This window comes from Branchiostoma belcheri, unplaced genomic scaffold (genome assembly GCF_001625305.1).
Source record: "Branchiostoma belcheri isolate BF01 breed outbred unplaced genomic scaffold, Haploidv18h27 scaffold71, whole genome shotgun sequence".
NCBI classification, from domain to species: domain Eukaryota; kingdom Metazoa; phylum Chordata; class Leptocardii; order Amphioxiformes; family Branchiostomatidae; genus Branchiostoma; species Branchiostoma belcheri.
The window spans coordinates 731,552-751,958 of NW_017804365.1; the positions used below are offsets into that span (position 1 = coordinate 731,552).

Genomic DNA, 20,407 nt, shown 5'->3' on the forward strand with positions numbered 1-20,407 from the left:
ATGTCACAATTTAAAGATAAAGAGGACTGAGCAGTCCTTGTTCCTCCGATGATTTGCATCCCTCAGCACACAATAGTCTCCATGGATTAGTCCCCAATCTTTTCAATGGGGTAGAATGAAAGGTAGCTAGCCTACACAGGCCTAGGAAAACAAATGTTGTGTTTTCTGTTTCCCAACCAACCCTAGCAGGGCTCAAAATTCATTTTTGGGAATAGGTGCACTGGTGCACCCAACCTAAAAAATTAGGACTGGTGCACAAAAACTTTTTTGGGTGCACCATATGAAACTAATCCTATTTGCAGGTCTTACTGCTCCTCTTCTGAGCTTGAATCTGAAATGGGAGCTAACTTTGAAATCTTAAACAAGTACTACAACAAATATTTTAATGATATTATTTATCTGACACTTAGATGCTAGGAATATTCTGCATACTATTTTTTGATATGTACAAAAATACCTACAAAAATATTTGGGTGCACCAGTGCACTCACAGAAAAAAATTGGGTGCACAGCTCCAATTTTGGGTGCACTAACGTGCACAGGCACCCAGTATTTCAAGCCCTGCCTAAGAGATGAAACGTTGTACAATCGGTTTTCCAACATTGACATTGAAAATGGGTGAACTGTATTGTATACGTGAAATCACTAGAGATTGCCAAAGTCTAAGAGAAAAAAAAGAAAGAAAAAAAAGATAATCCCTACCTACCAACCCTAGTTTTTTTCAGAACTTAAACAGGAAACACAGCAATTTGTTTCCTGGGCCCCACACATGCTCATGTCCATATGAAAGACTGGGTTTTACGTGCATACAAACTGCTACCATCACAAGCTCTGTTCCTGCTTCTTAGAAGTGGCAGTCAAAGAATCAAGACAACAATGTATTATTGGGAAGTTGGTCACAATGAAAGTACATTTTTACTTTAAATCCCAGTAGTTGCAATCAACTGTGCCAGAAACATGTCAGTTTAGGACTCTTTCCTGCAGGAAGTGTTTATTTTATCTTTAAATTTAGATGAAAGCATTTTGTTTTTATAAATATGTATGCATATCTGTTTGCGTTAGTGATTTTTTGTCAGTTCATTGAACATTATGGTACTGCAATGTATTTTTTACCTTGCGCCCTCTGAATATATACATTTGTAATTCAGACAAAGGACTGTCCTAGTTTTTTAAAATGTATGTAAAAATGATGTAAAAATTCAGCTGTTGTTTAATAGATATGATTTTAAGCCCCCCTTTATGCTGTAATTAAATGGTGATAGAATATTATTTTCTGTGGAACATTTTCATCATACACGTATCATATTCATTTATTACCTACAGTGTGAAAAGAAGGAGGGCTTCATTGAGAAAATCAAAGAGCTAGACCTGGATGTACAACATGCTATGGTTGGACATATTCAAGAGGTAGGTTCTATGGCCTAACATTTAAGAATATCTCATGAAAATGTTACTCATTCAATAAAAGATATAACCATGTAAGCAAGAGGCATGCCAATAACTCTTGGAGGGTGTATAATGCTTGCCAACCAATACAACATTAGTTGTAAGAGGATCTAACTTAAGGTACATGTACTTGTACTTTTATTGTCCAAACAGTACCCGTGCAGTCGCAGCCTTTATACGGCTGAATTGATGCAGGGTATCACATAATAATCAATACAAATCACAACAATTACAACAATCAAATAATACACATGATACACATATTTGTTCCACAATTATTTTTGTGGAACTGTCGCAAGGGTCTGTGCGGCTGCCATTCGGTGCCACCAGGTGACCTCAATACGACTTTCCACAACCGAAGTTAGGTACCCATTCACACCTGGGTGGAGTGAGGAAAGTCGTGTAAAGTGACATGTACCGGGTACGACTCGGAATCGAACCCGGGTCTCCCCGGTTCATAGTCGATTGCTCTAACCACCACACCACCCGACGCCATAAGGTCGGGTACTTGTAAGGTACATAATGAAAACTCTAGTATACAGTACAAACTTTGTGATATCTCTCCCCTGTACAGATCACAGACAACACAGACAACATCTTCTGTACCCAGTGGAGTGAGCTGACAGAGATCCCTCCTGAGGAGCTGGACGGTCTGTCCAGAAACATGTTCTACCATCTCAAGAGACTGGTCAACGAGAGGGACGACTACTGTGAGGTCAGAACAGTTAACACAAGTTTTCTCTCTTTATTCTGTTCAGTACAATACTCTTTAGCCTAAGTAAAGCCATCTGCACGCGCATTGATTTTTGCCTGTTCTCAAAAAAAAAAAGTCACCTCCAAGCCTCTGGCCTAGTACAGAGGACGTCACCCAGGCTGACAAAGTTCCACGGAACTCGAGAACTCAGTACAGGGCTGATTCATACAATGCCGCAAAAGGCCAGAATGTGCCGGTTTATCATAAAAGTCTCTATGTACTACTGTATTGCTGTGGCTTAGCTGCATTTTTTTTGGCTGGACTTTTTTTTTTTTATTCACTCGCGTGCACTAGTTTGAGTGTCTTCAGAGGATGTCAGCCATAAAATTAAGACAGTGTAGCCTTATTAGTTATGGCTAATCTTACAGGGTTCAAATACAAGATTACTACAAATTACGCAAAATAAAACATACATGTAAACAGACTACAATCATCATGGTAAATGTCATAGTCAGGCTTTTTGGGGGTCAAAGATGACTCAAACTTAACTCAAATTTCATTTTATTCGGAAAAATCTGGTCAGACACCTCCCAAACTTCATCCAACCTTGGTTTGTTTATGGTCGAGGAAGGTTCTGAATGTGTGATGGGGACTCAAAGTTGACATTCCCGTTTTCCCTCCCAGGCTCTTGCAGAGATCACACAAGAGAGGGACTACTACCAGCTGGCCCAGCAGGAGGCCAGCAAACAGGCACAGTCCCCGGTCACCCCGGGACAGCCCCAGGACAAGAACCACCTGACCGTGGAGCTGGCCGACACCAAGGCCAAACTCAGGAGACTCCGACAGGAGCTGGAGGAGAAGACGGAACAAGTCGTGGACTTCAAGCACGAGATCGAGCAGACCAACCTCACGCTGCAGAAACTCCGGCAGGAGAACCTGGAGCTGAGCACGGACGCGCGCTCGGCGAGGGCGTACCGGGACGAGCTGGACGTGGCCAAGGAGAAACTGAGCAAGACAGAGAAGTTTGAGTCAGAGATCCAGAGGTACAAGGAGAAACTCAACGACTTGGACTTCTATAAGGCCCGGACTGAGGTTAGTTTCTGTTTCTCGGGCTCAAAATACTTTTTTTTTTGTAGTCCAGGACCTGGTATTACTGTCACATTGAAAATTACCTGTACCAGACAGATTTTAACTGAATTTAGGATGTATGGAAACCATTGCCATTAGTATTTATTTTATACTTATACATAGATGGTCAATGCAGCAAATAGGAATCCACACACACATAGTACATAGAATAGTCTATGTTATGAACCCAGTGCATTGACCGGTGCAGGTAATTAAGTGCAGGTAGACATCAGAAATACCAGCACATCCTCAATTTTACCTGCACTAAAGTGCACATGCACCCTGTATTTCGAGCCCTGATACTTGTGTACACAAACTATCAGAAGAAATAGAACTCACACACACTTTGTTCAGTAATTACTTATCCTGCTGATATCTGTACTGCATGATTATTTATTGAATGTTAACAAATAAACCTCATTTTTACATAGATGTTCCAGTACTTTGGGCCTTTACCTGAATGATTTTCATGGTACTGTACCAGTAGGCTGCCCTACGGCAGATCAGTTAGACTGATCCCACTGCCTGTAACATGCAATTTCTGTGTAAAGCCTGACCCCTAACCCTTCCTGCCCTCCAGGAGCTGCGTGAAGACAACAGGATCCTCCACGAGACCAAGGCCATGCTGGAGGAGCAGGTGGAGTCCCTCAGGGCTAAGAAGGAGAAGTGGGTGGAGGTGGAACAGGAGAACCTGAGGATCAAGGCACAGCTGAAGGAGATGGAGGAGGTGAGAGGGGGGAACACTGGGCACATTGTGTGTGTGTGTGCTACACTAGACCTTAGGGACTGGATGGATATGTGGAGGTGGAAAGGAAATATGCTAGCCTGGATGCCAGACTGGTAGACTGGCCCAGGCAGCAGTCTGGTACCCAGTCTAATAATAATGATAAACTTGAAAGAGGTAGAAAATACTGTAAAATTCACTTCAGTGTTCGAAATACCTGTCTGCAGTCTGCAATCTGCAGATATTGTTTATTGTTTATTTACCATTTGCACGTATATTAAAAACAATTACACAATCAAATAATAATAATCAAAGAATGTGCGGGGTAGGCCAGAAACCAGGGTGGTTTTTCTAGAGGCCTACCCCAAGATAGATTTTCAAGATTGCAGAAGAAAAATTTATACAATCTGCAATTTTGCAGAAGGAAAAGTAGGCTCCAGATTTAATGGTTTTCAATTTAGCACACTAGAACTCTCAGGCCCTAGGGGCAGACAACACTTAAATCCTGTTCTGAAACAACAGGAGCTTCTTCACTAATTTATATCATCATTGTCTTGACTTGTCTATCTTTTGTTTCCTTTTGACTCCAAAAATTTGTCTTCACTAATTTGCATATGAATCAATAGTTTCTGCTAATAAACCTGCATTTCTTCTGCAATGTGAAAGAGAAGGATCTATAAAGTCTGAAATTAAAAAGAGTAATATTTCAAACTTAAAAGAATTCCAGTAATGCTACAGATTTACAAAGCTATATATGATGTAAAAAGGCATAATTCGTCTGAGAAGGGTGTAGTATGGAGGCATGTGTATTTGCATGCAGGAAGTATTTCCAAATTGCAGATCCAAATTTCGACTCTTCTGCAAAATTGCAGAGCACTGAAAAAAAGTATTTCGACCACTGCACTTTATGTTTGTAGTCACTGTAGCAAAATATTGCGGTCTGAGAAGAATGGAGGTGTTCACAGAACTATATGTTCGCGGTGGCGGCAGGTGCAGAAAAAAAAAGTCAGCGAAGTATTTGTTAGAGAGGGAAGTGACAGCAAAAATTACAGGCCATCCCCCAGTTAGATCATGTACGTAGGTGGTTTGTGTGCTACTGCAGCGGAACTTCCGGTTTTGGAGAAAATCTGTATTTCTATAACTGCCGAAAATCTGTATTTCTATCCCTTCTGCATAACACACCAGATGTGGCAGCTGGCTATGTTACACCTGAATGACTTGTTACAGGTATAAGATAGACATGAGGTAGATAGTTTATAAATGTTACTTGGATAGTAAGATGTATTCTCAGGATGGAACATACTATTATTATACATATTAGAAAAAGTGAAAATACTGTAAAACAAACACCCTTAAATTTTTAATGATCTTAAGCCAACCCAACCATTGTAGAGCTACAAGGAGGGAAGTGCAAATTCACACCATTTGTTCTTTTCCCATGGGATGCTTTCTCTAATCATGTATCAGACTGTACCAACCACAAGACTAGTGTCCCACCACTTTCCAATTTTCCAGTGACTGGTTGTTTCCTCTCTCTCACACTATTGGACCTGACCCTAATAACCCAGAGTGATATCACATAGGGGGTGTCGTGACCTCTGCAATCTGGAGGTAATTGTCTAGTAACCCTCAGGCAAATGACAGTTGACTGCTCTGTCTTTTCCTCCAAAACAGTTTATTGAGTTCTATCTGGAGTTGGAAATGTTTTGATCAAAAGCCTTAAAAGTTGAAAAATTCTTCGTATCGTGTAGTTGAATAGCAGATTGCCCCAAATTCACACTAGTTTTGTCAGACACACAAATACCTAACACATAACAACAATCCAACAAAGTACATTTGTATTTCCTAAAACCTTACATGAGAACAATTTGTTGCCAGCCTTCCTGAATTTATCGTTAAGCATTGCAGACCCTCCTAAATTTACCGTAAAGCATTGTCAGGAACTCCCCCATGCAGACCCTCCTGTATATCAGTAGCTTCCTCTTTTGCACCTGTGAAAACAGTCTACAAGATACTGTAAATCACTTTATGTTCGCGGTAGCAAAAGTTCACGGTTCGAGAAAAATGGACATGTTCGGGGAACTATACTTTCGTAGTAGCGGCAGGTGCAGGAAAAAGAAAGCGTGGAAATTATTTGTTCGCGGTAATGATAAATTTGTGGTACGGAATTGACCGCGAAAACCGTGAATATAAAAGTACTGTGAAAAAATCATGATTTACAGTAGTCTGACACAGGGATTGACCTGATGACTGCCAAATATGTCTTTTGTGCCATCTAGATAAGATTAAATGTCTGGGTATATCTGAGGCATTTTAATTATCTGAAGACCAGCTCTAGTGTACAAAACAGTCCACTGTTTATCAATGAAGGCATGATGACATATGATTCTATTACAAAAACTGCTGGCTTGGGATGTCTTGTAATTCGTAATTTGTGCCTAATGGTCTTTTGCTCAACAAGTCAAGTGTCCTAACCAAGGCTCTCAATACTTTTTTCTGCATACCTGCACCAGACAAAATTTACCTGCACCATAGTACTAAACATACATCATGCTAAAAACTGTTCTAAAACTATTACCATTGTTTCTTTTGATAAAAGAATTTATACTTCATTGCAGGTAGCAGTCAATTCCGGAAATAAGAAAAAAAGAAAACAATACTCCAAATTCACATACAATGTACAATAATTATTGTTGTAAAGGGGTTTTTCTGCACAGCTCCAATTTTACCTGCACTAAGGTGCATACATGTACATGTACATTGAGCATTTTGCAGTTTATTTAGATTTTTTGCAAATCAGAAAAAAATGGACAGGGCGAATCCGAGAAACAAAATTACATCAAATTAAGTTGGTGTGGCCTTTAATCTGTGGTGAACCAAATCTGTGAACACTTTTGATAAGAGACCATTGGGAGTAACATTCTTTAAGCACCATGCTTTTCAACCATTCGTTTGTTTGACACAACGATTTCCCTACAATCAAATGTGTGCCCTACACGTGTCTGATCGTATTTAATTGCTTTATAATGCTAAGTGACCTTGTAATATGGGTGTGGCTCTGTATATCACACCCAAGAGTTTGAAAAGCTATTAATAATACTAATGGGTGGAGTTGAGAAAGGGAGAAGACTTTGTAACTTATTTGAGAATAACAATAATTATTCTGGTGCTTTAATTCCACGTCGTTATTTGTTATTCTGAATTCATTGTTAAGCATTAATTGAAAAATTCTTCACATGGCTTAGTCGACATGCTATAATTCGCTCAAAATCATAACAAAAATCCAAGGTCCACATTCCATTGAATACAATACTAGTATGCTGCATCAGTGCATTTAAAGTTGTCATTTTGTTCTCTTGCTTTAGATAGCTGGATATCTGTAATTCCTTGCTTTAGTTAAACACAGTTTTGTCCAAGGTCTTGGTTTCAAAAGGTCAATGTTTTTCAGTGCAGGGCAGGGTCCTGACTTGAATGTGTGGTTTACTGACAGATATTGTCCAGAAATGGGCTCCTGTGCAAAGTCAAAATTGTCACGGACCCCCTTTGAAATCAGGCCCTATAGAATTTAAAGCCCCACCCATGTGTGTATATAGTCCGGGTATAGAGCCCACTACAAAAACGTAGCATCAAAATGCAAGCTCACGGTCTTGTGCAGTGTGAATGGCCATACATGGCAAAGCCCAGGAAAGGGTTAAAATTGAGAGAGGGTCGCTTCTTTTCATGTAGGCGTTAAAGTATATCACTTTAACAAAAGCCTTGACCTTTGAATGTTTGAGTGCTGGAATCAAAGCCAGTGCTGAATTCTGTAAATCACTCTATATTCGTGGTAGCAAAATTTCGCGGTCTGAGAAAATGGACAATGTTTGTAAACTACATGTTTTTTTGCAGTGGCAGAAGAATTTATTAGAGAGAAAGTCAGCAAATTATTTGTTCCCAGGAATGATATTAAGGAATCTTAAGAAATATAAATTAAAAGTAATGTGAAAAAATCATGGTTTACAGTATTCTCAGGGCTCGAAATTAAAGGTAGTCCAATGGCCACTGACCACTAAAGTTTAGGCTGGGACAACTGAAAAGACACTTTGGGACATTTTTGGGGCAATAGAAAAATAATCAACATCAGAATGTCAGCCCTTGTTTCCTTTATCAGGCACACATCTCGGCTTTTGGATCCGGAAAAATCTCCCAAATTTCCTGTCTTCTCTGCATTTATAGTGCGCCTGCGCCATAAGCAAAATGAAGTTGACTTTAATTAAGTTGAAGTCTAACAATACTTTCCGAAAAACAGGTTTGGACAGTTCATCCTCACTTCGGGACAATTAAAATTTATTTTTGGCACAGTGCTGGGACAATAGGAACAAAGGATAATTTCGAGGCCTTATTCTGTGCATGTTACTGAACCATTACGTCAGGGGGCAGCCTAACAACACCTCATAGCGTCCTCACTATGTACTCAGGACACTTTGGTAACACTTGTGACAGGTGAGCGATTATTTGCGGAGGTCGGGCGGGTGTGTTGACAAGGTCGCTGCTGCTTGTTGACGCTCCTGCCTGAGAGGATGTTGTGGTCGTTAATGGGACCTTTAATCACTGTTGTTGTTCTGTCGCACTCTGAGATCATTGGTCCATCTAACGCAGATCAGGTTTAGACACACTAGGACTAAGACCCGATTTACAGTAAATTACACGTGGGGAAAAGCCTAACTAAACTGCGCACATCAAATTTTTCCTGTGTGCAAATTGATATTCATGTACACACGGTCAGATTGTACATTACCTCGAGAGCTGGTGTACAATTTGAATTAACCTTTTTGATGTACGTCAAAGAAGGTAGATGTACATCATAATAATATACACATACTAGGATAAATTTTGATGTACACAGGTTTTGTACATTGTACTTTCTCGTGTGTACACAGTTCTTGTATTGTCAGGTTTTTGTACCCACGGGTTTCAGTCCACAAATGAAATAAAAGCTTCTTTGTCCCAACATGCAGTATTTGTGGATGCCTACGGATGAAATTACAGATATTTTGTACTGTTAGCATGAGAGATGTAAAGTGTAAGTGTCAAAAACTAGATATCTTATTGCTTAGTAGTAAGCAGACTGTCATACAAGTGTACAGTTTCAACAAAAACTGTCAGAATTTATAATTTTGTTGCATGTTTCATGAAGGAAATATGATACCAACAAAGCTTAGCTAGAATTTATGTGAATCATAATATTATTCATATCCATTTCATTAGTGAACTTTAGGAAAATGTTAGGTCATAAAATAACACAGCTGCATGAGAATGGCTTAATAAAGCTAAATTATTTCATAAGTCATATTATCAGGGCCTCATCAGTATTTAATATATTCTCTATTATTTTTGACAGCTGTTTAAGATTAGTTTGGGTGTAAAACATCAATCATAGGTTAAAGAGCACATCAGTGTGGCATAAACTCTACTCTAGTGTGTGTAAAAGGAGAGGGAGGTCAGGTCCAAAGGGATCAAATGTAATGCAATTAGGATTTGTGTAACCAAAGAGTTTGTAGGGCCTAGGAAAAAAAATGTTGTGTTTCAGCCCTGAAAAAATTAGGGTCGGTAGGTACAATATAGGGATTATCTTTTTGTTTCTTTTTTTTTAGACTTCAACGATATCTATATAGACTTCAGTGATATCTATATACATGTAGAGAGTCCAACTTATTCAATACAGTTTAACAAAGTAAAACTTGCATGAGGACCCATGTCAATGCTAAAAAACCAATTGTACAACGTTTTATCACTCAGGTGTCAGATCAGGGAGCTAGAAAAGGTTGACCAGCTAGAAAAAAAATGGCCCTTGCAGGGGTCCACCCAAGAAAAAGTCTAGGGTGGATAGGTTTTTCTAGGGTCGTTTGGAAAACAGGAAACGCAACATTTTTTCCTATGCCTAGTATTAAACACAACTGGCAGGCAATAAGTCAATTGTAGACTTGTTTAGCTCATTTTTATGCACATTCACATGTTATAAGTTACGAGTTACATTAGGGAGTTGAACTACCATAATGTAGTTACAATGAGGTTGTCATTTTAGGTACTGTTAATCACTTTATATTCGTGGTACTGTATCATATTTGCAGTTTTTGTGGTCACTTCTATAGCGCAAAGTTATAATTAATGTGAACAAATAATTTGCCAACTTTCTTTTTGCTGCACCTGCTGCCAACGGGAACATATAGTTCCGCGAACATGTTCATTTTTATCGGACCGTGAAATTTTGCTCCGGCGAACATAAAGTGATTTACAGTATCAAGTTACAAGTTACATTACAGTTTAACATGAATGTAATTTCAGGCGTCACCACAGCAGATGAACAAAAATGTAATACTTACGTCACCCAATAAAACAAAATCCATACCATAATCCATACAAATCTGGTTGCTACGTAAGACTTAGTACTGTTTTGGGTGGCTGAGCGTCTGTCCAGACAGAGTACATTTGTAGGTTGACAGCACATGGCTGGGGGAAGATTGACAGACAGCATGACAGGAGGTTAAAAGGTCATACACAGGAAGGTCCTAAAAACCCCAAATACTTCCTAAGAGTCTAAAATTATCAGTTTATTGACCTGTTTTTTTTTCTACCGCTTTGATTTTCCAGAGAAGAGATGAAGACAGGAGGAGGATCCAGGAGCTGGTTGATGAGAACATGGCTCTGGATCTGGACAAGAGACAGACACTTAACGAGTCCTTAACCCTCGGGAGGGAGCTGGAAGATGCCAAAACCAAGAGCTCTTCAGGTATCTACTTGTTATGATTCTACTTTACACTGTTTACAGTACAGCCAATGGAGTACATTGTACATCCATAGGTCAAGTAGTTGTACTCAAGTGCTAATAATATGTAGTTGGAAAAGAAAAAAAAAAAGAAAAATCTGTGATGTGATTATGTAATAACAAAATGATAACCTGCAGTGTTCTAGCCAGCGTCAATCTTTTCTCCATTTGACGAAGTTTTGCGACTCACGATGGATGGAGATTTTGCCAAATCTGTTATTTTCGACAGACAAAAATTGGCGTATGAAGATATACATGTAGAAAGAGAAGTAGCTCAACTAAGCTTAGTTTATTAGCAAAATTGGCCCCAGAAAATGCAGGAAATGGATTTAAAATTTCACTTTTTATGGCCAGATTGTCGCATCTCTGGCACTTGACATGATGTAACGTCAAACAAAATTAATAAGATGACAGTAAAAAAAACAAGTGCTTCTGCAAAAGCTGACCATTTTCGCCGCTTACAGGCTTACAGTTTTTACGAACATTTTCCCCATCCTAGCATTTCAATTTACCTAAGTTATATAAATGGTTCTAGTTCTTATCAACATTGTATATAATGAGAGAACATGCACTTCTATATTTCAACTCTTTAAGTTACACATTACAAAAATCAAGTATATAACAGTTTATAACCTGTTTTCTCTCTTTTAAGAGTCTTTTTAACAGAATAAAAAAATGAGACACAAAAGTACATTTTAACTTAAATTATAAGTAACGTTAATATATATATATATATAATTTTATTCAAAATCTCTTCTATGGCTTTGTCCCCAACATCTAAGTTTACAAACCTCGTGACATTCAACCAGGGCTTTAGCCAGCGCCCGTTTTACCGTCAATTGACGGTATTTTTTCCCGTCGGACGGTAAAAATTTAAGTCCTTACCGTCAACATTGACGGTCAAAAATCGTGGGTGAAGACATTAAACTTAGCAAAAAATGTAGCGAATTTGAATGAGCCACGGCGCGGGGTCTTTCCAAAGCGCGTCGCGTCTTTCTCAAAAACGCCGCGGGCCCACACATTTCTTATTTAAATACGGCGGGAAACCTGACTTCAAGGAACGTGCCGATGTCTGTTAACTCGGTTCTTTTCTTCAATGTTGCTGTCTGTTTAAACAACATGTGCTAACGGCCACATAAGAACAATGGCTCGACTCAGACTCACGCTGGTAACTGTACATGACAATAAGATAAATAAACAACATGTGGCAACGAACAAAGAAATATCAAACGTTTTGAAAATATACTGTACTTGAATTTTCATACCATCGCAAGAAAACGGAGATCGATCTACGCAAAGTGGCTTTATTATTTATATAAACTTCGTTAAACCACCTTCGAAGACTTGAGCGGCAGCATAAAGATAAATTTTCTGGAGCCGATCGCTGAAGCAAGTTTTTGCTGGCGTACGTAACTACCTCCGCGGCAAAATCCCATATGCCGTAGCGAAATCGCGTCTCAGCACTTCCCCAAATCAACTCCATGGCCGCTAAAGTCTGCAAATGAGGTTAAACTTCCTCATTTCGGTTGAGAAGCGAAGCTACTAGTATAAAATCATGTGCATGGCGGCCATTTTGTTTGCTACCCGAAGTCTTCCGAATGATCTAAATAAGGAAATCGTCGGAAATCTGAGCCACATCCCTCGCTGTCGGCATGCGCTCGGGGCTGGCTCGGTGGAAATCGGAGGCTGTGGCGTCAGGACTAGGTTTATTTGCATGGCTCGGGAAGCCGCCGCGGCTTGAATCGCAGCGGGATTTGGGCGCCGGGCGGGTCAAACAAAGGGAATATGAAGTTGTGAGGACCATAGTTTTTTTCTTCATTCTTCAAATTGCAGATTGTGTAATTTTTATCCTGAAATCTTGAAAATCTATCTGCAAATTGCAGACTGAAGACGGGTATTTAGAACACCGAATACATGAAGTGTGCGGGGGGGCATGATGTCGATCACCGGATCAATGATTTTTTTTTCGCGTTGACCCTGATTCAACCCTAAAATGATACTCGAAGAGAACTTCAAAAGTCATCTTTTACTAATCATATATAATTGTTTACATTATATCATTTGATCAACCTGATCCATTAAAAATTGTCAATGGAAAATACCTTGCCAAACAATGCAATACCTATTTAAGTTAATTAAACACTCACTCATTAATTAATTAATTTCCTAAAATACAAAAGACATGTTGGTGAAAGTTAGGCACCCAGGTAATATCAATAGTTCCACGGACAGCTATGTAGGCCGGAGCTTCTATTGCGTGCGATCTACGTTTGGTCAGAAAATACACCACCCCCCCCCAACCACACACACACACACACAAAAACACCGATCCGGGAACGCCTGAAAAGGAGGCTTTTAATAAGCTTTGCCTGCAGCGCCTTGATTGGTCGGACGTGTGACCCTCTGGACTGCCGGCTAATGGAAATCTGAACATCTAGACTAATCCACACTGCTAATGCTCATTGACATAATTTAATGCAGTTTATTAAAAATCCTTGATTACTGTGATTATAGACATGTCTTTATCTAACATTTTTGGCAAATAATAAAATCAAGTTATTGTTCAAGACAAATTAAGTTTGTTTTGTCAGCAGCTTTGTTATGCAACATTAATAGAACTATGATTTTGAAATTAGCAACCATAATGGAAAGTATACAAACGTCCAAGGCATAAATGGTAAAAAGTGCACTCGCAACAACGACATCTAGCGACATGCGGCAACTCAGCATGTCTGCATGGCCGTCGCAACAACGACATCTAGCGACATGCGGTGACTTAGCATGTCTGCATGGCCGTTGAAGGGTGGAACCGTTGATCCATCCATCCGTTGATCCAATCTCAATCTCGTCTGAGTGGCGAAAATGGTAAAAAATTCAAACTGGCTAGAACACTAATAATCTGCATGTGGAATGGGTCTTGTATTTCTCCAAAGTATTAAGCATCTTTCCCCTAGTATGGCATGTCCTTGAATGCATGATGGTGAATGTTCTTCGGTATGTACTGTAGTTTTGATACATTAATGACTTGTAATCCATGATTGAGAATTCTTCCCTGTATTGTTTGATCTCGACTGCTTGAATGCGCTGACTGTTGCCCCCCTGTTCTCTGTTCCTTTTGCTGACAGGCTGGTCCTACAAAGGTATGTCCGTGCAGCAGTGATCCAAGTTTGTACAATGCTTTGCCGATGGTGCATGTGTGGGACCCACTAACAACAGTTTGCTTTTGCCACCTCACTAACAGACTACTGCATGTCCAGTTCTGTTTGTAGATAGATGGCAGATGCACACACTGCCAGACACTACTACAGTTTCTAAAACTTTCAGGGCTCGAAAAACTTTTCACTGCATTCACATTATAGGAAGTATTGATACTGAAATCCATTCTGAAACCATTGGCATTATTTCTTTTATTCTAAACCTGTGCTAACAGTCAATGCAGAAAATGAAAAATCTACTTTCACCTACATTTGTATGATAACTATGAAAGTAGCACATGGACCAGTACAAGTTAGGTGCAGCTAAACATCAGAAATACCTGCACGGCCCCAATTTTACCTGCACTAAAGTGCTTATACAGGTATTTCGAGCCCTGAAAATGGTCTTCAGTCTGGATTTACTATTGCCTGATGGAATGCTAAATGATAGCAGGAATGGTTGTTGGTCTTGTCATTGCATGAAACTTGGATCTTCAGTTAAATCAAATGTAAGTGTAGTAGAAAGATAATTTGGGTGGTAAGATACACACAGTAGAGTAAAATTATGTAAAACATGCTTTTGCCTTTAGGAGCCTACTCACATCTGTGCAGCAGATTCAACAGTTCAACATGTTTCTAACAAACTAAGGCCTAGGAAAAAAATGTTGTGTTCCAGTTTCCCAACCAACCCTGGCAAAAAGCCTCTGATCGGTCGACCCTAGCCGCCTCTTTTTTTTTGTCTGCTGGCAACGTCATGAAATTTTTTATGTGACATTTGAATTTCAAACCCTGGAAACACAACATTTATTTTCCTAGCTACAAATGTATAGACCTAACCAACAGCTAGTTTCTCTCCCCTCCTGTCTGTGACTGCATGTGACAGCGAGAGCTGGTGTATCACGAGGGCGGTCTTGTCTTTCCTTCACGTCTTACCGTACAGCGTTGTGTCCGCCATGACAGGTTACTACCCGCTGGCGGCGGAGTGTAACGAGTCAGCGACCAGTCGCGCCCTGCGTCTGGAGAAGGAGAACAAGAGACTGGTGCAGGAGATGGAGGAACTGAAGGAACAGATGCACCACTCCGACTCCAGCAATACAAGGTACAATGTACAACAGTTTTTAAAGTTAAAACTTTTGGTCCAACACAAAAAGTTCTCTCACCTAGAGCTTTTGACCAGTCACTCTGGTCTTCCTCAGTAGACTGACTCAGTGAGGCTTGTCACATGGCTTCTTTGAAAGGTGACGTCAAAGCTGTGTAAACTGCATATTAGACGATTGTTAACTGCATGTGTGTGGCTATCTATAACGCATATTAACCACATGCGATTACACAAACATCTACCGTAGTACAGGCATTGTAAGAAAACAATGATTTAAACAAGAAGTGGACACACTTTTTAACACATCTTAATGCCACAGCAAGTAATTTTTATGGATGACATCAGCGTGCGCATTAATTTTCGCCTGATTTTGGAGGGGAAAAAAAGAAAGAAATTTGCCTTCTGACAGTGGTCAACAATGCTGAAAATTGGCAAAGATGTCTGTTGCCATGCCGGAAGGTGGATGGCAGATAACTATGAAGAGAGGAGACAAGAAAAGGCTCTGATTTAATGTTTTATTTCTTACTTTGATGTAGTGATATGTGATGGTACATGTAGCTGTGTATATGTGATGTTCCCACTGAATCATAACCATTTGTACAATGATTAAGTCAAAGTTTTAAATTGTAGGTACCTCGTTTTTTTCGGCCCACCCTGTTTTTTTTTTTGTTTGTTTTTTTCGCCGCTCGCATTAGATTTGGAGTCTGGGAAAGATTTCATTACTAAAATTTACTTGCTGTGGCCTAATTAAAAAATGCATGGCTTCTATAAAGTTCTAATCACATTTTGCACACGTGTAGATGGGAAGTTAACTCAATATCTGTACTCTAAATTTGGGGCAAGGTACACATGTAGGACCTGTGTGCCAAATTAAAATGAGAAGAGTACATTTAATTTAGTTCTGTAACAACTTTCCTGGGACCACCTATATAGTAAACGACATCTTCATGACTACATGATGGTAGATACACTTGTGGTTTGGACCCACATGTAATGTAATTGTCATTGATTGTCAATAACATCTCATTTTCAAACCTGGAGGCTGCTCCAGCATTAATTGCTGCTCGACCCTCAGGTCTATAATAATGGATTACTACTATCATCAAGAAGTACCCATAATCTGTCACGCTGCCTCGTGGGAAATTAGATCTAGGAGTGCCAATTTTTAATGCCCGCTAGATCTTGTATTGAATACTTTCTGCATGCTATTTTCACTTTTAATTATTAAGATTTTGAAGGAGGTAAAGAAATGCTGTTTTGGTTGTTGACAAAAATAATGAACATGTATAATATTATAACAGACTGAGTATATTTACTGTGTCATTGACTTGGCAATGTATTAGTGCAATGTTTAAACCCAAACAGTGTCATTTACACATACAGTATATATCAATGTTACATAATTATGCACATATCATCTCATTCGCCTTTACCTCAACATATTACATGTATGTATGTCATATGCTAATGCCTTTAAAAAAACTAAGGAAAAACTTTGTGTGTAATAGTCTTGAAAAAAATTCATGTGGGGTTTTGAGGTAGGAATTCTGTTTTATTTTTTTTTCTAGAGTTTGGCTGAACTGATCCAAGAAGTATAGTTGAACTCTGTAAAACTGAAATGCGTTAGGCCTCCAGGACCTGTGTCTGTTTGCTTGTGGGGGAGGGGAAAATATTTCTGACTGATAAACTTTTAAAAATTGCTTCCGTAAATGTGTGAAATAACATTTCAGATGGTTTTGAAGTTCAGATGTCAGATAAAAAAGTTATGTCCCTTGCCATTCTTTAACCCCAAAAAAAGGCTTGGTTGTTGACTTTTTTGCTAGGGTCTATTGTGAAACCGGAAATTTTTGTTCCCATGCCTAACTGTAAGCCTTTTCCCCCATGCAGAATGACAGAGTTGGAGAAGGAGAACCAGCGTCTGAGTGAGAAACTGAAGCGTCTGCAGGACAGCGCCACTAAGGAGACACAGAGTCTACTGGACCTGGAACAGTTCAGCGACGATCTCATCAAGGATAAGGTCAGTTTCACAGTACCGTACGTACTTAATAGTAGCGTGTATTAAGTAGCATGCATACAGTGGTTAGCAGCCCTGTTTCTGGACCAAGAGGTTGGGAGTTCGAATCCCAGCTGTTGTGCTCACCCAACATGCACACTACTGGAAAGGGTCACGGTCCTTAGGACGGGATGCCTCTCCACTGTTCATTTGTACCTGTTGGAAAGAGCTAGGGGAAATACTGTAAGTATATACAATGTAGTAAGTGTTTGTCTTCTCAGTTATGATGATTTTAAGAATAATAGACCATCTCTCTATCTTGTCTGTCATGATCAGTGAGTTTAAAAACACCTCTACACCAGATAGTATTTCTTACTGTGTTTCAAATGTTTTTCCCCAGTCTGTTTGAAAGTGGTATGATAAACAGTTGTACTTATTCTAAAGAATACATGATTGTATGCTTGAAAGACTTTTTGGTGAGGTTTTAGAGTTTGATTCGAAGTGATGTCAATCATTTGAGAAAACACAACAGTTTTATTTTTGTGCCTTGACATGCTACATCAAGTTCAATTTAGCCCTGTATTACGAAAATTTGTGGCTGAAATTTTCAAATGAAACCTTTTCCTGTACACCTCTACAGGCTCAGCTTGAGCAGACATTAGAAACAGTGAAGGAGAACAGTGAGCGACAGATCAAAGAACTGGAGAGAGAGAATGAACAGCTTCAACAGACGATAAACACACTCAGGCAGAGAACGCAGGTAAGTCATGCAGCACTTAAACTGTGGCTATAGTTGCATGCATATTGGCAACTGCAAGCTCCATTTTAGAACTAAAAGCGGTGGTGAGACAAGGATGAAACTTGTGCAATGCTGGAAATTCTGTGCAATACGTTGGTGACTAATTTTATCAAGTTGGTGAGGGTTTTTTTTTTACAAGTTCTTTATTTACAACTACTTGTTTAACAAGAGCCGATGTACATGTATACATTGTACAACAATGTTTACATGTACATGTATGTATGTCACAATTACTTACACATACATGTGTGACTGCATTGTTAGCGGTAACACCAAGCTTCAGTGCACTGTGAAGCAGTCATAATTGCCCTGATGAAGATGACAGATGGTCATCAAAATGTCAGCTCTTGTTAAACAGGTGGTTGTGAATAAAGAACTTACTAATAGCTTTTTTGTGCAATACAAATTATTGGTTCCCAACATCTTTAGCTGGTATTTGTGAAGCATGGTTTCTAAAGTATGCGACAGTCTGCTTTTGCTATTATTAGTTTTAACCTGAACTAACTTATCAGATTTAATAAATCATTTTATAACAATAACATAGTAGCCTTGGTGCCATCCTAGATAGTTATTTTGTTGTGGTTAAAGCTTGCCTAGAATGGCACCCAGGCTACTGTATTATTGCTGTTTATTTCTTATTCCTAAAAACCATTGAATTTCCTAAAAAAATTATCCACTTTTGTTTTCTGGGTCCTTTCTACTATAAAGATCTTGATTTTCTTGTCTAATATTAGTAACATTTCCGTGTTCTTTCACTAACATTTCGGACGTTCCCTGTGTGTGTGTGTGTGCAGATTTCTTTAGACGCTCGCGTCAAGGATATCGAGAAGGAAAACAAGACGTTGCACGAGAGCCTGCGGGAGAAGACCAGCACGCTCTCTCAGGTGGAGCTGGAGAAGAAGCAGCTGAGTCGACAGTTCGAGAGAATCCGGGAGAACGCGGAGAGGGCGGAGGAACTGGAACGGGAGAACACGAAAGTCGGCAGGGAGAAGGAACACCTCCAGAGGACGATAGAAACGCTGAAGATCTCGTGCGAGAACTTCGACCAGCTAGAGAAAGAGCACCACGCAATGGAGAAGGAGCACAGGAAACTGAAGAAGGAGGTCGACGGTTTGAAGACGAAGGCGGAAAAGTTCGACGAATCCGAGAAAGCCAACATCCAGCTGAACGCGGAGAAGCAGCGGCTACAGAGGACCATCGAGAACCTGAAGGGCACGGGCAGCAAAGTGTCGGAGATCGAAGAAGAAAAGGAAGAGCTCGAAAAGGAAAATCACCAGCTGAAGAAGATGCTCACCACCTCGAAAGAATCCGTCCAAAGGCTCGAGGAAGACAACTTGAGGTTGGACACCCAGAACCAGAAGTTGACAAAGTCGCTGGACCAATCCAGTAGGAAGGTCGAGGATCTTCGGAAGGAGAACACAGAGCTGGAAACGGAAGGCCAGAGGCTTCAGAAGAGTCTGGAAAACATGAAGGCGTCTGGAAGGAAGCTACAGCGGCTAGAGAAGGACAATCGCGACCTGGAGACGACAAACACACAGCTGGAGAGGAGTCAGAAGCAGTTGGAAAAGGAGAACAAGAGATTGAGGCAGTCGATGGACATGAAGGAAGGCATACTGGAGGACAGCAACACCAGGATAGCCGCTCTGGAGAAAGAGATCAGGCACATGCAGAAGGACAGGGAGAGGAGTAAGGATACGGACAGCAGGATTCAGGAGTTGGAGAAGGACAACAAGGATCTACTGAAGCAGACCACGATGGACAAGAAAACGCTGGCGACACTGCGGGAGGTGAGATATTGCTGCAGACACCTGAATGTGCAATGATCACTGATGTGCTGATTTTTTTTCTTGCACGCTTTTAACTTTTATGTCAGGGTAGAGACTCTGATCTGGTAGAATTATTGATGATTCTACCATTAGAGATCCTGATCGGAGTGCCTGCCAGGAGAATTGGAGATTCTATCATTAGAGATCTCAATTGGAGTCTGTAAATTTTGCAATATTTGCTTGAAAGACAGTGCAGAACGTTTCAACTTTGATTCATGTCATTTTAGATCAATGAATTGACTTGAAATTTAGGATTTGTATATTGTAAGAGGAGAAACCATTCGCACACATAATCATCATAATAATAATAATAACAGTATCCTGATAGGAGACATAGACTCTGATCGGTACCGGTAGAATTGTACCAGATCGAAGTCTCTACCCTGACATATGTTTTATTCTCTGCAATAATATCTCTCTCCTGTTGAAGAAAGTTGCCCTGTTAACATGACTGATGCTTACCCTATAAATTACCTGTCGGTCCCAAAGCCATGCCAAGATTGCTCCATTTTTCAAGAAAGCAACAGTACGCCGCGCTGACAGATTTTAGCTGCCGCTTTAATCACTCTAGCAACAGGGGGGCCGTGACAAATAGACTGTGTACAGTCTAACATCATGATTCAGCTCAATTTTTTTTGCCAACCGGACACTGTAACCATTTGAATGCTTGATTGAGTACCCAAGGGTAAAGCCCTAGGT

The 20,407-nt window shown here is 39.9% G+C and overlaps 1 protein-coding gene across 13 annotated transcripts in view; it reads left to right on the top strand.

Moving 5' to 3' along the window:
• LOC109484945 (girdin-like) overlaps nucleotides 1-20,407 on the top strand; it is a 72,595-nt gene that overhangs the window by 35,243 nt on the left and 16,945 nt on the right. For 12 of the 13 annotated variants that reach the window (XM_019788307.1, XM_019788310.1, XM_019788305.1 and 9 more), the window contains exons 6-15: nucleotides 1,324-1,407; nucleotides 2,021-2,161; nucleotides 2,825-3,232; nucleotides 3,849-3,995; nucleotides 10,623-10,761; nucleotides 13,923-13,937; nucleotides 14,952-15,090; nucleotides 16,978-17,107; nucleotides 17,724-17,843; nucleotides 18,677-19,669. In XM_019788307.1, the coding sequence (XP_019643866.1) occupies nucleotides 1,324-1,407; nucleotides 2,021-2,161; nucleotides 2,825-3,232; nucleotides 3,849-3,995; nucleotides 10,623-10,761; nucleotides 13,923-13,937; nucleotides 14,952-15,090; nucleotides 16,978-17,107; nucleotides 17,724-17,843; nucleotides 18,677-19,669 (2,316 nt within the window). The remainder of the gene's footprint in view (nucleotides 1-1,323; nucleotides 1,408-2,020; nucleotides 2,162-2,824; nucleotides 3,233-3,848; nucleotides 3,996-10,622; nucleotides 10,762-13,922; nucleotides 13,938-14,951; nucleotides 15,091-16,977; nucleotides 17,108-17,723; nucleotides 17,844-18,676; nucleotides 19,670-20,407) is intronic. The other variant, XM_019788306.1, reaches the window with a different exon arrangement.